The sequence below is a fragment of the Cervus canadensis genome, chromosome 5, assembly GCF_019320065.1.
Source record: "Cervus canadensis isolate Bull #8, Minnesota chromosome 5, ASM1932006v1, whole genome shotgun sequence".
In the NCBI taxonomy this organism is placed as follows: domain Eukaryota; kingdom Metazoa; phylum Chordata; class Mammalia; order Artiodactyla; family Cervidae; genus Cervus; species Cervus canadensis.
In genome coordinates this window covers 4,905,417-4,920,894 of record NC_057390.1, presented here as the reverse complement: position 1 = coordinate 4,920,894, position 15,478 = coordinate 4,905,417, and the positions used below count along the sequence as shown (strand labels likewise).

General features: G+C 47.4%; 1 protein-coding gene across 1 annotated transcript; it reads left to right on the top strand.

Annotated features, from left to right (window-relative positions):
* The first annotated feature begins 2,962 nt into the window (after window positions 1-2,962).
* Window positions 2,963-15,051, top strand: LOC122441412 (serine/arginine repetitive matrix protein 3-like). Its single transcript, XM_043467935.1, has 2 exons — window positions 2,963-4,145; window positions 13,437-15,051. The coding sequence occupies exons 1-2, from the start codon at window positions 2,963-2,965 to the stop codon at window positions 13,466-13,468; spliced, it is 1,215 nt and encodes a 404-aa protein (XP_043323870.1). The 3' UTR covers window positions 13,469-15,051.
* Window positions 15,052-15,478: the final 427 nt, after the last annotated feature.

Here is a 15,478-nt window from a genome sequence, read left to right as displayed (position 1 = left end):
GCTTTATTACCTCCAGACTCCGCCAGCCCACATTTGTCCCTGGGCCCTCCATGCCAGCTTTGTAAGGAAATCTTACTGGGTTCTTTGGTTTGCCAACCACATGATCTAACAGGCAGCAATGCCAAGTCCAGTCCTCACTCTCCCAGGCAAGTTGCACAAGGCCTGGATTCTTTCCTGGGAGATCCTCAGGTCCAGCCTACTGCAGTGACTGAATCCCACCCAGCACTTTGCTCTCACCCTGAAGCTTCTGCAGAAACAAGGCATTCACATTCTAATCTTGGCATTTCAAATGCAGGTGGACATTCTTGAATCCTTCTTCTCTGGGTGCTCATCAGCCCTGGCCTTTGTGTATTTGATTTCCAGTTATGGGCTCTGAGGTCTCTTCTTCATCCTCACTCTGACCCAACTTCCCCTTCTGCCTCAGTTGCAACCGTCTTCTTCCTTAGCATGATATTATTCTATTAAGTGATGCATAGAATTGTGTTTTCTTTTTTTAATTTTAAGTGAAAACTGCTACTCGGAGATGAAAATCCATAAAAGGGCTCTGGGTATTCATTAAAAAAAAAAAAATTTAAAGGCCCCTGTATCTTACAATTAGTCCCCAAAAATGTGATGATATCATCTGGCATGGAACACTGTCCTTGGTGTTTTTCCTGAAGTGTGAGTTTAATTTACTGACTCTACATGTCCAGGGGGCGGCACTTCTGGTAAAGAACCCGCCTGCCAATGTAGGAGACACAGGAGACATGAGTTCAGGCCCTGGATTGGGAAGATCCCCTGCAGAAGGGAATGGCAACCCACTCCAACAGTCTTGCCTAAAGGATCCCAAGGACATAGGAGCCTGGCAGGCTACAGTCCATGGGGTCGCAAAGAGTCGGGCATGACTGAGCACGCACGCACAACTGCATACGTGTCTAATGTGGGTCCCAGATTTGAACTGGTACTATAGCTCTTGTAATCATCCACATGTTCTCACCTGTGTGTAGCACCATATACAGATACTTCTACTGTATATATTTTGAGAATTTAATCAGCTAAATATTTTTAATCAGGAGATGCCACAACTTCTATGAGAGAAAAGAAAATCTGATTAGACTGCAAAAACTTCAGATTGTTTCTCTGCTACCTTTAAAGATTGATATAACCAACGAGAATGAATCATTTCCTCTCCCTCCCACCCATAAATAATCATTCTTTGAAAAATGGGTTTCCTGGAAGTCCTGGGGTTCCTGGATATATCACTGCAACATTCATTCATTTAATAAAGCCACGTTCTTTTAAAGGACGAACCAACTGAGACTTGTGAATTTCCCCAAATTGGCAATGCAGTTTTGCAATAGTTCCTTTTGCTCCAGGCTGTACATTTTGAATAATGCGCAGATTATGATCCAATGTGACTTTGTTATCTGGTTGATGAAAAATCCTAACAGCAATGTCACTTCCTCCAGGAAGCCCATCCTTATTCCGTCTCTTGAACGCACGTCACTAGGTCTTTTGGCACTCACCCTATTGGCCTCCTCTTTAGCCCTGCCTCCACACTGTAAACCCTTCTTGTACAGACATAAACATCTGTCAAGTTTCCCTCCATTGCTCACAGGACAGGCCTAGCCTGATTCATGACAAGCCTTCAACAAATGCCAGTTAAAGGAACGGACCTGCCAAATGCAGAGAATGAACAGGAGGTAAACTTCCCTCTTCGACTCTGCTCGGGTCCTGACTGGGTTCTCTGCTGCAGATCCACTCCCCTTTGTGCTCAGACAGGTGGAATTAACACTAGGAGACAGGATAGCATCTGGAGTAAGTACAACCACATATACAACATCTCCATGATCAGAAGGCAGGAGCCACACATTTAATGGGATATCCTACCAGGCAACAGGTGAAAACAGACCCTAGCGAAAATACCTGCTGCACTGTGGGGCTGTTGCACCCGCTGTATTATTTCTGTAGACCATTTGTTTTCTAAAAGATCATTTAAAGATTGTTCAGCTGGTTCCCAAAAGGGAGAAGGAGGAGAGAGCTGAAATCTCTTTCAAAGCAAGAAAGGAAGGGAGGTGACTTTAAATTCTGCATTAAATCCGGTTAAAAGCACATAACTTTATCCTTTAGTAGATATTAGTCATAGCCTCACTCTAAGGGCAGGGTGAAACCTACTTGCCCGAAGGAAAGGGAGGGGGTAGAAAAACAAAGCAACATAAAGTTTTCAAATGTTCTCCTTTTGGAAAGGGAGGGACTTCAAAACCACAGCGTGCCAAATGCCTCCTCCTCCTCCTTGAAAAGCCCCACAAGCCTAAGAATAACAGCTTCTCGGGATGCGCAAAGCTCCTGAGGGCTGATTATTTTTCAGGAGGAGAATTAGACAAAAATAATGCAAGTGGGAAATAAAGAGAATGACCTACTTTACAGGGGGGAAAAGGGAGGTCTGTGTGAACGTTTTGATCTAATTGACGGTGCCGAGTTGCATGCCCAAATAAGGCGCTGTGGGTCGGGTCTGCGCTGGAGAGGGTTTGTCTTGAGCTCGGAGAAAATAAAGGCAGGGCCCTGGAACCGAGTGGGGGGCCCGTCTGATGTTCTGAGAGGCCTGAGAAGATAGTGTGATGGGACAGGACTGGTGGAGGCACTTTCCTCTAATTGTACAAAGGACTTAGGGACATCTGAAAAAAGGCTGCTGGGCTCCGAGCGCTGCGCCAGGCAACATGCCTCTGTGAGGTCCCAGGGGTGACCTCGCAGGGATGGGAAGCCTATCGCCTCTTTGGGGCTTCTTCCCAGGGGCCGAGGATGGACAGGGGTTTACGAATCTAGAGGAGCCGGGACACCGTTCCGGGCCCCGGCGGGGCGCGTGGTCTCTCTTTCCCACCCGACTCTGTCTCGGAGCCCCGCAGAGGTTGCAGCAGCAGCTGCAGGATCCCCGGGCTGTTGATGCGCACGTGTCTGTGTTCGCTGTTTGCGGGAACCTTGCTGAATGCCTCCTTGTTTTCTCCTGCGCGCCGCTCCAGCTTCTTCTCTCTTTTTTTGGATTCTCGCCTGTCTCCTCCCACAGAGAGGAAAAAAAAAAAAAAAAAGGTCACGTATGTTTGGAAAAATATGTAGGTCAGTGGAACATTTCCTGCACTGGTGCAAAAGGAGAGGAGGGCAGCGGGGGAGGGGAGGGAGCCGCAGCTTGGAGCTCCGGGTGCGCGCTCCTGGCCGCGGGCCCCGAGCCCTACAGGAGGGGCTCCTTTCCATCCTTGACCCATTTTCCGGACCAGCTACGTTCGCCTCGGAAGAAACAGTGATCGTTCCTCCCCAGCAGGCGCCGCGGTCCTCTGAGCTCGCCGGCGTCTCCCTGATCCCCGCCCGCAGCTCTTCGGGAAAGCGCAGTGGTCGGCGCGCAGGGCCGCCCCACGAGGACGGCGTGCTGGGGGCCGCGGTGGCGCGCTGGCCCCCCAACGCACTGGACCGCGGGTTGGCAGGGCGCAGGGGAGGGCGATTCCCCGCCGCCCCCACTGACAACTTGAACGGGACCTCCACTGGCCTCTCCTTCGGACAGTTCCCCTCTAAGCACACCCTGTCCCCGCCCCGCACCCTCGGCCGGACCATGCCGCGCGTCCCCGGCGGCAGCCCTGCGGTGGCGGCCTTGGGGCGCGCGGGTGTCTCGGCCGCTCAGGGAAGCTGGCGGGTGGGAGGTGGGTCCAAGGGTTCATCTGCTCGTAGGGAGCGCAGGGTGCGGGTCCCAGGCTGGGTCGCGGCCAGGGTCCGGCGTGCGGCCAGAAGAGACCCGGCCGGCGGCGGCCGCGGGAGCGCAGGGAAGGAGGAGGAGGAGGAGGACCGAGAGGAGGCGGGAGGAGGGCGGGGGAGGAGGAAGAGGCGGCGGCGGCGGCAGCGGCGGCGGCGGCGGCTCCTCTCCCCGCCGGCTCTGCGTGCGGAAGAGTTTGCCGCGCGAGCAGCCGGCCTCCCGCAGGAGCCTAGGGACGCGCGGCGGCGGCGTAGCTCTGAGACCCGCAGCCGCGGCGGCGGCGTCAGCAGCGAGAGCAGCGCCTCCCGCCGCCGCCCGGGAGGAGCTCGCCGCGCCCGCTCGCCGCCTCGGCTCCCAGCGGCGGCGGGAGGCGCGTCTCCCGGGCCCAGCCCGCGCCCGGCCCCGCGGGGCCGCCCCGGCCCGCTCCGAGGTAAGGGCCGAGCCCCGGGACGCGGGGCCCTGGGGTGGGAGGGCGCGCGCGCAGGGTCGTGGGACTTGATCACCTGCCTGCCGGCGCGGTGGACGCACGGAGCAGGGAGGGACACCCCGGCCCGGGACTGCGCTTCGCGGGGGGCCGGGGGCGCAGGGCTGTTGGGTTCCCACCGCCAGCCCCTGGTCCTGCGGCGGGGACATCGCGTCCTGCGGGATCGCGGCGGCGGCCGGGCGGGTCGTCTCCTTTTGCGTCTCGCCGTAGGAGGCAGAGGATGAGACACCCCGATCCGGGGTGCTCAGAGAGTACCGTCGGGGTGGGTGGAGGCCGTGCCAGGGTAGCAGCCTCGAAGGTCGCCCAGAGGCTTCCCTAAGCCCCATCGCGCGCTCTCCAGAGCGTGGGGCGCCGGGGACCCCCGAAGAGGGTGACATGCGCGCCCCGGGCCCACGATCTCGAGGGGTCCCTAGATCGGAATTGGTTCCGGGCCGTCATGGGTGCCGAGCCGGCCTCCTGGACACGCGTAGCCGGCCCTGCTCGCCGCCTCGCTCCCCAGGTTGGATGCCAGCGCCTTGTTTTGTTGGAAGGTGTGCTCCCTCCCCCGAGCCGAGGAAGGAGGCTTACCTTTGACCTTTCCAGAGATCCGCACGGGGCGGGTAACCTGGGGGTAGGGCCGTGTACCAAAAGGCCAAATTAAAAACCAACCCCTCTTCTCTATCTGCCACTCCTTAACTGCTTAAGGTAAGAAAGTTTGTTTTCAGCCCCGTGATTCATAAATAATTAGTAACCAGCTCTGTTGATTAAGCAAAATGGAAACCTTAAAAATACACACGCACTTCCAGAAAGTCTAAAAGCTTCCAAGGTTGTATCCGGGAGGGTTTAGTTCGCAAAGTTGAAAGCCCCTGGGTTCAACAGGTGTTCAGAAGGGGTCTGGAAAGAGAGAGCTCGGTGAGTTTGGTCTTTAGTGCCTACTCCTTTGATTCATTATATTGATTGGCCTGTTTCTTTACAGCAAAATATGGAGTAGTTATTAAATTAACGTAATTAGCAGAGACGAACTGGTCGTAATTGATCATTTAGAACCGGAACCTTTTTTCCTTAATAGGAGGGTTTTCCCCGTTTGGACTTTGCAGTTAATTAGTTCTAAGGCAGTTCCTGGCAGCGTTCAGCTCTGTCCATCCCTCTGTCTAGGAGGCACAAACTAACTCAGTCCCTGATCAGTGAATTGACCAACTCATTATGAGGTGCGTTAAAAACACAGCAAGTTTTAATTGTTCTTCCTTGGGAGGTGCAAGTTCAAAATTCAAGGGCAAGTTGTAACTCTGGCTTTCTGTCCAGATGATTTCTTAAAGGAGAAGTTTGCAAAAAATTAACCCCCAAATGTATTTAAAAATAACTCTGCAATAAATATGATGTTTAAAAGAGCTATTCAGGCTTGGACCACTATTTTGCAAAAGCAAAAGATCTGTTTGATTGCAGAGCTAAAGCAGGACCGGTAGAAGTATTGGCATTTCTCAGCAGTCTACTTAAAGATTTAGTTAAAAATAAAGTGTACGCAGCAAAGGCTTTCAATAATCGTCTTCCGTCTCACAGAGAGATGCGAAGTGTGGCTTAGAAGAATTGTAAGTATGCTGCTTTTAGCCATTTTCTCCTTGGAAATCGATGCATATATTTATCTGCTGATCTGTCCCACTGCAGCAGATGTAAAAATCAGTTTGATTCTCACTGCTCCTGGTAGTGACTCCTGTGGAGGCCAGAGAAGGGAATATATTCTAGAGGAAATATGTTACTAATAAAATGTTACCTCCCAAAGAGTTAAACATGCCCAGAAAAAAACCAAGTGAGGCTTCACTAATTAGCCTGTTGAAAAAAAAAAAAAATTGCCTGATTGGAGAAGTGAGTGTTCAGATGGTGGCTCAAGAATTCATCTTCCTGTAGAAAATAACAATTGTTTTTAAGCTCATTTGATTCTTGTTAAGAGTTTGGGCCCTTTTTACTATTTCTGGCTATGTAATAATGAAAATGATAAACAAAATAATAAAAATAGTTTAAAATGACACATATCATCTGTTATATGTCATGATGAAGTTGAATTCATCTTATTTTTTGGAACAGCCTTTCTTAACTCTTGGTAATCCTTATAGCTGGCTGTTAGTACTGCTACTAGTTTTTAGGTTACACATTCAAAATTAGTGATTTCTTTCAGATTAAAATAACAATGCATACATATGCTCTTTATATCTTTATATGATCCTTTATATTATAAATAGATGGGGGAAACAGTAGAAACAGTGTCAGACTTTGTTTTTTTGGGCTCCAAAATCACTGCAGATGGTGACTGCAGCCATGAAACTAAAAGACGCTTACTCCTTGGAAGGAAAGTTATGACCAACCTAGATAGCATATTAAAAAGCAGAGACATTACATTGCCAACAAAGGTCCATCTAGTCAAGGCTATGGTTTTTCCAGTGCTCATGTATGGATGTGAGAGTTGGACTGTGAAGAAAGCTGAGTGCCGAAGAATGGATACTTTTGAACTGTGGTGTTGGAGAAGACTCTTGAGAGTCCCTTGGACTACAAGGAGATCCAACCAGTCCATCCTAAAGGAGATCAGTCCTGGGTGTTCATTAGAAGGACTGATGCTGAAGCTGAAACTCCAATACTTTGGCCACCTCATGCAAAGAGTTGAGTCATTGGAAAAGACCCTGATGCTGGAAGGGGTTGGGGGCAGGAGGAAAAGGGGATGACAGAGGATGAGATGGTTGGATGGCATCACTGACTCGATGGACATGAGTTTGAGTGAACTCCGGAATTGGTGATGGACAGGGAGGCCTGGCGTGCTGCTATTCATGGGGTCGCAAAGAGTCGGACACAACTAAGCAACTGAACTGAACTGATGGTCCTTTATATGGTCATCAATATACCTATATATGGTCATTTCTTGGAAGCCTGGCTTTTGAACCTTAAGCCTCTAGAGGGCTGAGTCCTCTTTCTTAATTTTTAAAACAAGCATATATTTTATTCTTTCCATGAAAAGTTGGCTTTTCCGTGGTGATCCAAGCACTGACTGTCCCATGCTGATCTCAGGCACTGAGTGGCATTTCTTTCCCAGGAGAGGTCAGATTGTGAGGTGTTGAAAATAGCCCAGTAACACCGTATTCTTGGCTTTCTTATGGCCACGGTCTAATTGGCTGCATCAAAGAAGCATCTGATGGAATTTTGCATGTAAGTAGTGGCAATGATACACATTACTTGCTTACAGAAATGTTTGACTAGCAGGTTCCTGGTCTTTACTCTCTGTGTAGCAGAGATAGGAGGCCACATTCATATTCCATCCAGCATCTCATCCCTAGGAGGCCTTGTTCATCATTGATGCTCAATAATAAGTAGGTGTAGGAAACAAGCTGACTTGTGGATGACAGTTATCCGAAGGGTAGAAATTGCTGAATGCTAATGGGGTACTTAACTCTGAGTAATTCTAGTTTAACTCTGAAGATGATTAATAGCACCTTAGAGCACTAAATAAACACTTATTAAATGTGAACATATGTTTAAAGGGGGAACGTTTTTAATGCAGTCTTTAAGACACTACTGTTTCTCACTGAATTCTTTGAGGTTGGGGACCACTTGGCATTTTAAGCAATCTCTTTGGGGAAGTTCCCCCAGAGATCACTTGAACTTCTGTGGGTCATAAGACAATGTGTCGTTTTCCATAAGATGATTCAGAATAGAAACGAGACTTTAATCTTCTATGTTGATGTGAAACAAAGCAAAACAAAAATGTATTTAAAAAGAGGAGGGTACAGAAGATGGTATGTCAAACTTTATATAGTGTAGAGTAGCAGCGATCGTCTGGGGACCTTGTGAAGGGCAGGTGCTGACTCAGCAGGTCTAGGTTGGAACCTGAGAGCCTGCATTTCTTACAAAGCTCCCCCGTGCTCCAGAGACTATGACACTCTAGAAGGTTCTGGAATATTCTCAATCCAATTCAGCCTGTGTAGCATCTACTGCATAGGAGGACCAGCTGATAGAAAAAGAAAGAACATGGGTCCTCCCTGCCCTCAAGGAACTGACACAGTGAGGAAGGGAGGATCTTTCTAGACTGAACTGAGGCTCTGGGACACTACTCTGCAGTGAGGTGGCGGCCTGAGAGGGGCCCAGGAAAGCGGTTTTTTCTGGTAGGGCTCCCATGCTGGCCACCCGTGACCTCTAGTTTTCATCGAGAAGCTCTGTGACTCACCAGGAAATAAAATGCAGATGCTGAAATCAGGCAGGTCTGGGGTAGCCTTCTTGCTCAGCTACCGTGTGACTTGGGGCAACTTTTTCTTTAATCTTCCTGAGCCTCAGTGTCCTGGTTAGAAGAGTAGTGGGAATAACGCTTACCTCATCAAGGTAGGTAGGATGACCAGTGAAGGAGACACATCAGACATAACAGAAAAGTGTGTGTTAGGCACTCAGTTATGTCTGACTCTCTGTGACCCCCTGGACTGTAGCCTGCCAGGTCCTCCGTCCATGGGATTCTCCAGGCAAGGATACTGGAGTGGGCTGCAGTGTTGCTTTTATTACTGCTGATGGGACAGGGGAGGCTTGCTAGGCATGGAGGAAGAAGAGGTTCCTAAAAATACTTTTGCATGTAGTTCAGCAATTAGAGATTCCATTTGGTTAATCAGCAAACCCAGGGCTGGCAGGAGAGAACCCAGCCTGGGGCTGGAGGGCGGGCAGCCGTGCAAGGTAATGGATGCAAAATGGGATGATGAGGAGCACCCACATCTCCACTCTTCTGCAGGACCCTGGCTTCTGGTGAGCCCTGATGATACCCTTCTAGCAATATATTTACCTGAGGCTGTTCCTGGTACTCACCCTGTAGGTTCTGCTGATCCAGACCGACTGGTGGTGGTGGTAATCAGGCACGCCTTAACAATATGTTTCGGAGGGAAGGGCATTGGTGTGTCCCTTGCTGGGCCCTTTTAAGGGTCAGAGCCATCCATCAGCCCTCTTCAGTTTAGGGGGAGTTCCCTGAAGGCAGTGCAGGATGAGTGGGAATTCACCACCCAGCATTTTATACTTCATGCTCTGAGGTGATTACTTCCTCCGGACTTCTGGGGAAGGCAGATGTTCCAAGGTAGACGTTTCCTTCACCCTGATTTTAGGGGGAGTCATCTGGATTTCCCATTTGGCACAAGTGGTAAAGAACCTGCCTGCCAGTACAAGAAATGTAAGAGGTGCAAGTTCGATCCCTGGGTCAGGAAGATCCCCTGGAGGAGGAAATGGCAACCCATTCCAGTATTCTTAGAGCCTGGAGAACCCCATGGACAGGGGAGCCTGGAGGGCTGCAGTCCGTGGGGTTGCAAAGAGACGGACGCCACCAAAGTGACTTAGCATGCAAACTGGGTGGCCCTCAAAATACCTCCACCACTATGGCTCTCTTGTGTATATTTGTGAGTTCTGCTTATTATTTACAAAGGAGACGTCTCTGCTCCTATTCCCACTCCATGCTCCGCCAAAATAAACCTTGAAAACCAAGAGCGAGAGAACGGCAATGGGCTTGTGACCCTGTGCTATATATGAGGGAAGGACTAGTGATTGAACCCAAGGCCATGAAGGGGGGTTAAGGGGGAAGTGTCAGGGAATACTTAAAATGGAAACCAGAGCAGAGGCGGGACCAGAGGGCAGGAGGAGAGACCCAGGGTTCCAACTCTGTGGATGTTGACACTTTACTGAAACTATGAAGGATTATGTCCCAGGTCACTGAAAATCATCCGGGCTTCCTGTGGACACAAGCCCCTCTAAAGGAAAGTGGGTGACTGAGCCCAGCTGAATGATCCTTCCAGCCTCTTCTGAACCAAAACCCATACCGGGCAATGTCATGAGGAATCTCTGTACCCTGTGAAAGTCATAGTATTGAGAACTGGAGAACTAGTATTGAGAACTAGATAAATATTACTATTTTTCTGTTTTAAAAGTATACTTACTTTTTGGCAAATATAGAAAAGATGAAAGAAAGTGGAGATTACCCACAATCTCAAGGTGTATTACCCTTCAGCCTTTTTTCTATGCGTTAAAATGCTTTTTTTAAATGTTAAATTTAAAAAATAATATAATCTTATAAAATTTTCACACAATCCAGAACCACTTCTAGTAAAAGGATCCCCTTTCACCCTCTGGCCCTACTAATGTTGTTCAGTCACCAAGTCGTGTCCAACTCTTCTTGACCCCATGGACTGCAGCACGCAGGGCTTCCTTGTCCCTCACCATCTCTTGGAGTTTGCCCAAGTTCCTGTCCATTGAGTCAGTGATGCCATCCAACCATCTCACCCTCTGTCGCCCTCTTCTCCTCCTGCCTTCAATCTTTCCCAGAATCAGGGTCTTTTCCAGTGAGTCAGCTGTTTGCATCAGGTGGCCAAAGTATTGGAGCTTCAGCTTCAGCATTGGTCCTTCCAATGAGTATTGAGGGTTGATTTCCTTTAAGACTGACTGGTTTGATCTCCTTGCTTTTCAAGGGACTCTCAAGAGTCTTCTCCAGCACCACAGGTCCAAAGCATCAATTCTTCCACACTCTGCCTTCTTTATTGTCCAGCATCTCTTCTGCCTGGTAGAAACTTGATTTAGCTCAGGGCCCACTCTCCTCCATGTGTCTCAGGGGTAAATCCTGATTGGCTGAGCAACTGCTGGTGGGCCTGCAGTCCCACCAGTGATTGGCTTAGGGTAAGCAGGTGGCCCTCCTGTTCAATCAAACATGAGGGTAACTTAGTGGGCAGCTTTCCTGACTCTTAAAAAGAGATGTAGGAGCAACCAGCTACTTTTTTTTTCTTCTGGACACAATGCCTGTAAGTGGGGCAGCTGTCTTCCAACAGAACGGGCTGGGCCAGGCCCAAACTGACCTGCCAAAGAATGCAAAGCTGAAGAATGGGGCCTCCACAGTGCCCCTGACCTTCTGAATTACCCAAGAGGAAGCTCTGATTTGAGACCTTCCTAACCTCTTAAAGGAGGTCAAGTTGGATTTTTTTGTTAGTTGTAACCAAAAGCATCCTAACTGACCCATCCCTCAGCCCTCCCCACTATTGGAGAGTTGATTGGTGTTAACCATGCGGGTGTAATCTGCTAGTCATTTTCACTGCATTTACATGTATATCATGTATGTACAGTTTCTTTTTAAACTAACATAATTCATTTTGCACATTTTATTTAGTGACTTTTTTGTGTGTGTGGCATGAGATTTGGGGGGGTCATTTTTTTATATCTACTTTATTCTTTTTAAAGGTTACATAGTAACACTCAGAGGTATGGCTGACACATAATTGATTTAACACATTCCCTATCATTAAACATTTATCATTCTTTATTTCTTATCATTCAATTGCTCAGTTGTGTCTGACTCTTGATCCCAACGACTGCAGCATGCCAGGCTTCCCTGTCCTTCACTAGCTCCCAGAGTTTGCCCAAACTCATATCCATTGGGTCAGTGATGCCATCTAACCATCTCATCCTCTGTTGTCCCCTTCTTCTCCTGCCCTCAATCTTTCCCAACATCAGGGTTTTTTCCAGTGAGTCAACTCTTCGCATCAGGTGGCCAAAGTATTGGAGCTTCAGCTTCAGCATCAGTCCTTTCAATGAATATTCAGGGTTGATTTCTTTAGGATTGACTGAGTTGACCTCCTTGCAGTCCAAGGGACTCTCAAGAGTCTTCTCCAGCACCATAGTTTGAAAGCATCAATTCTTCAGTGTTCAGCCTTCACTATGGTTCAGCTCTCACGTCCATGCATGAATACTGGAAAAACTGTAGCTTTGACTGTACAGACCTTTATCCGCAAAGTAACATCTCTGCTTTTTAATATACTGTCTAGGTTTGTCATAGCTTCTCTTCCAAGGAGCAAGCATCTTCTTTTAATTTCATGGCCGCAATCACTATCTGCAGTGATTTTTGAGCCCCCAAAAATAAAGCCTCTCACTGTTTCCATTGTTTCTCCATCTTTTTGCCGTGAAGTGATAGGACCAGATGCCATTGATCTTTGTTTTTTGAATGTTGGGTTTTAAGCCAGCTTTTTCACTCTCCTTTTTCACCTTTATCAAGAGGCTCTGCAGTTCCTCTTCACTTTCTACCATAAGGGTGGTGTCATCTGCATATCTGAGGTTATTGATATTTCTCCCGACAACCTTGATTCCAGCTGTGCTTCATCCATTTCGCCTGATGTACTCTGCATATAAGTTTAAATAAACAGGGTGACAATATATAGCCTTGACGTACTCCTTTCAAAATTTTGAACCAGTCTGTTGTTCCACCTCCAGTTCTAACTCTTGCTTCTTGACATGCATACAGGTTTCTCAGGAGGCAGGTAAGGTGATCTGGTATTCCCATCTCTTTAAGGATTTTCCAAGTTTGTTGTGATCCACACAGTCAAAGGCTTTTGTGTAGTCAGTGAAGCAGAAGTAGATGTTTTCCTGGAATTCTCTTGCTTTTTCTACGATCCAGCAGATGTTGGCAATTTGATCTTTGATTCCTCTGCCTTTTCTAAATCTAGTTTGTACATCTGGAAGTTCTTAGTTCTTGTACTGTTGAAGCCTGGCTTGGAGAATTTTGAGCATTACTTTGCTAGCATGTGAAAGGAGTGCAGTTGTGCAGTAGTTTGAACATTCTTTGGCATTGGCCTTCTTTGGGATTGAAATGAAAACTACCTTTTCCAGTCCTGTGGCCACTGCTGAGTTTTCCAAATTTGCTGGCATATTGAGTGCAGCACTTTCACAGCATCATCTTTTAGGATTTGAAATAGCTCAACTGGAATTCCATCACCTCCACTAGCTTTGTTTGTAGTGATGTTTCCTAAAGCTCACTTGACTTCGAATTCCAGGATGTCTGGCTCTAGGTGAGTGATCACACTATCATGGTTATCTGGGTCATTAAGATCTTTTTTGTACAGTTCTTCTGTGTAATTCTTGCCCCCTCTTCTTAATATCCTCTGCTTCTGTTAGGTCCATACCATTTCTGTTCTTTATTGTGCCCATCTTTGCATGAAATGTTCCCTCGGTATCTCAAATTTTCTTGAAGAGATCGCTAGTCTTTCCCATTCTATTGTTTTCTTCTATTTCTTTGCCTTGGTCACTTAGGAAGGATTTCTTATCTCTCCTTGCTATTCTTTGGAGCTCTGCATTCAGATGGGAATATCTTTCCTTCTGTCCTTTGCTTTCCCTTCTCAGCTCTTTGTAAGGCCAGGACTGTTTCCCAGAGAACCACAACTTTATTTCTACTTCTTGACTATTATGAACATTGTAGTAACTTCCTGATCTGTATATTTTCAGATACAATTCAGATTCTTCTCTGGGATTACTAGTGGAGTATTCCTGGGTAAAGAGCCATAGCTCTTTGAAAGACTGATAGACCCTGCCAGGTAGGTGACTAAAACAGTGTCGAAGGGTGCCGTGTCCGCATATTTTAAGCCTATGTGCTCTGTTGTGGCCAACTCTTTGAGACCCCGTGTACTGTAGCCCACCAGGCTTCTCTGTCCATGGGATTCTCCAGGCAAGAATACTGGAGTGGGTTGCCATTTCCTTTTCCAGGGGATCTTCCTGACCCAGGGATTGAACCCCCACCCCCTACACTGGCAAGCAGATTCTTTACCACTAGCACCACCTTGGAAGCCATGTCTTAACCAAAATCCAAATCATTGAACATTAAATGTATGTAATTTTAATGGCTACATAATAGCCCATGATAATTGTTGTTGGAGTGTTTCATTGGCTTATGAAGACACACAAGAGAATGTTGAGATGGAGGCTATGAAAACTGAATAGACATAATTAACCTTGCTGTAATCTACAGAGAGTCCTAAAGTGGTGTTAGGAGACACATTCCTCCAGTGATCTATTTCCAAGAAAACTGGAAGGAGACAGCCTTCCAGACCCTTCTCAATACAGTCAGATGGTGGGCTGCCCAAACATCTTTCTTTTTAAAAAATTTTTAAATTTATTTTTAATTGGAGGATAATTACGTTACAATATTTTGTTGGTTTCTGCCATACATCAACATGAATCACCATAGGTATACATATGTCCCCTCCATCTTGAACCTCCCTCCCACCTCCCATCCCATCCCACCCCTCTAGGTTGTCATGCCCAAGCATTTCTAAGAAGCTTTGCTGTTTCTGGGATCCACAGAGTTTTTAACTCTGATAGGCATTTGTTCACTGAATAAAAAGTAGTCATTTAAACAAATATTTCATGCATTGCATGGAGCATAGCTGAAATATGAGTTTGCTGTATGAAATTTTCCAGTTCTGTAAGAGAAGAGTGGAAAGCAAATGGGATGGATGAAACTCATAAGACATGCTAATCACATTTTTCCACCTTAATGCAGAGAAGAAAATCTAATGTTTCAAGGAAGTTCCCAGGGACAGGGTGATTCCATTTCAAGTCTGGTGCCTAATCATCAGTCCTCCAGCGGGCCTATAGGTCTTTGGAGGTAGTGTCACTATAGCCCATCTCAGTGAAATTCAGATCTGTCTTTATCTAGAAAATCCCAGTGCGTTTTCAATTTCAGCCTTGGTAGCTTCGATTTTCCTCTGATTTTCATTCTGCAAGGTTAAAGCCTACTTGGAAATAAGCAACATGATCAGTGTGTTCATGTCACTGTGTGAACAGTCAGCCTGCCTGTTGTCAGTGTGGGGGAGGGTCAGACATTGCTGAGCCACCCGAGAAGTTTTTGTGAGGAGGTGGGTTGGAGTGAGACAGGGAAGAATCCATCAGGCTGTTGTGCTGATCCAACAAATCGTGTATCTGTTGCATCAACATCTCCATTTGTGTGTGAGTGTGTGTGTGTGTGTGCATGCACATGCTCAGTCATGTCTGACTCTCTGCAACCCCATAGACTGTAGCCCATCAGGCTCCTCTGTCCACGGAATTTTTCAGGCAAGAATACTGAAATGTTTTGCCATTTCTGATTCCAGGGGATCTTCCAAACCCAGGGATCAAACCTGAGTCTCTTTGTCTCCTGCTTTGGCAGGAGGATTCCTTACCTGGGAAGCCCACTGTCTACAAAAGGCATGACCTGTGGGGGAAGGGTTGGAGTGAGAGATAGATTGGGAGTTTGGGATTGATATATACACCCTGCTATGTTTAAAACAGGTAATCAACCAGGACCTGGATAGCACAGGAAACTCTGCTTCAGTTCAGTTCAGTTGCTCAATCATGTCCAACTCTTTGTGACCCCATGGACTGCAGCATGCCAGGCTTCCCTGTCCATCACCAATTCCCAGAGCCTACTCAAACTCATGTCCATCACGTTGGTGATACCATCCAACCATTTCATCCACTGTAGTCCCTTTCTCCTCCCACCTTCAATCTTT

Bases quoted from the DNA above. Each gene is read 5' to 3' on its own strand.
- LOC122441412 (XM_043467935.1), top strand. From the start codon at position 2,963: ATGCCTCCTTGTTTTCTCCTGCGCGCCGCTCCAGCTTCTTCTCTCTTT. The intron at 4,146-13,436 runs GTAAGGGCCGAG...GTATATTTTCAG, and splicing joins CCGCCCCGGCCCGCTCCGAG to ATACAATTCAGATTCTTCTC.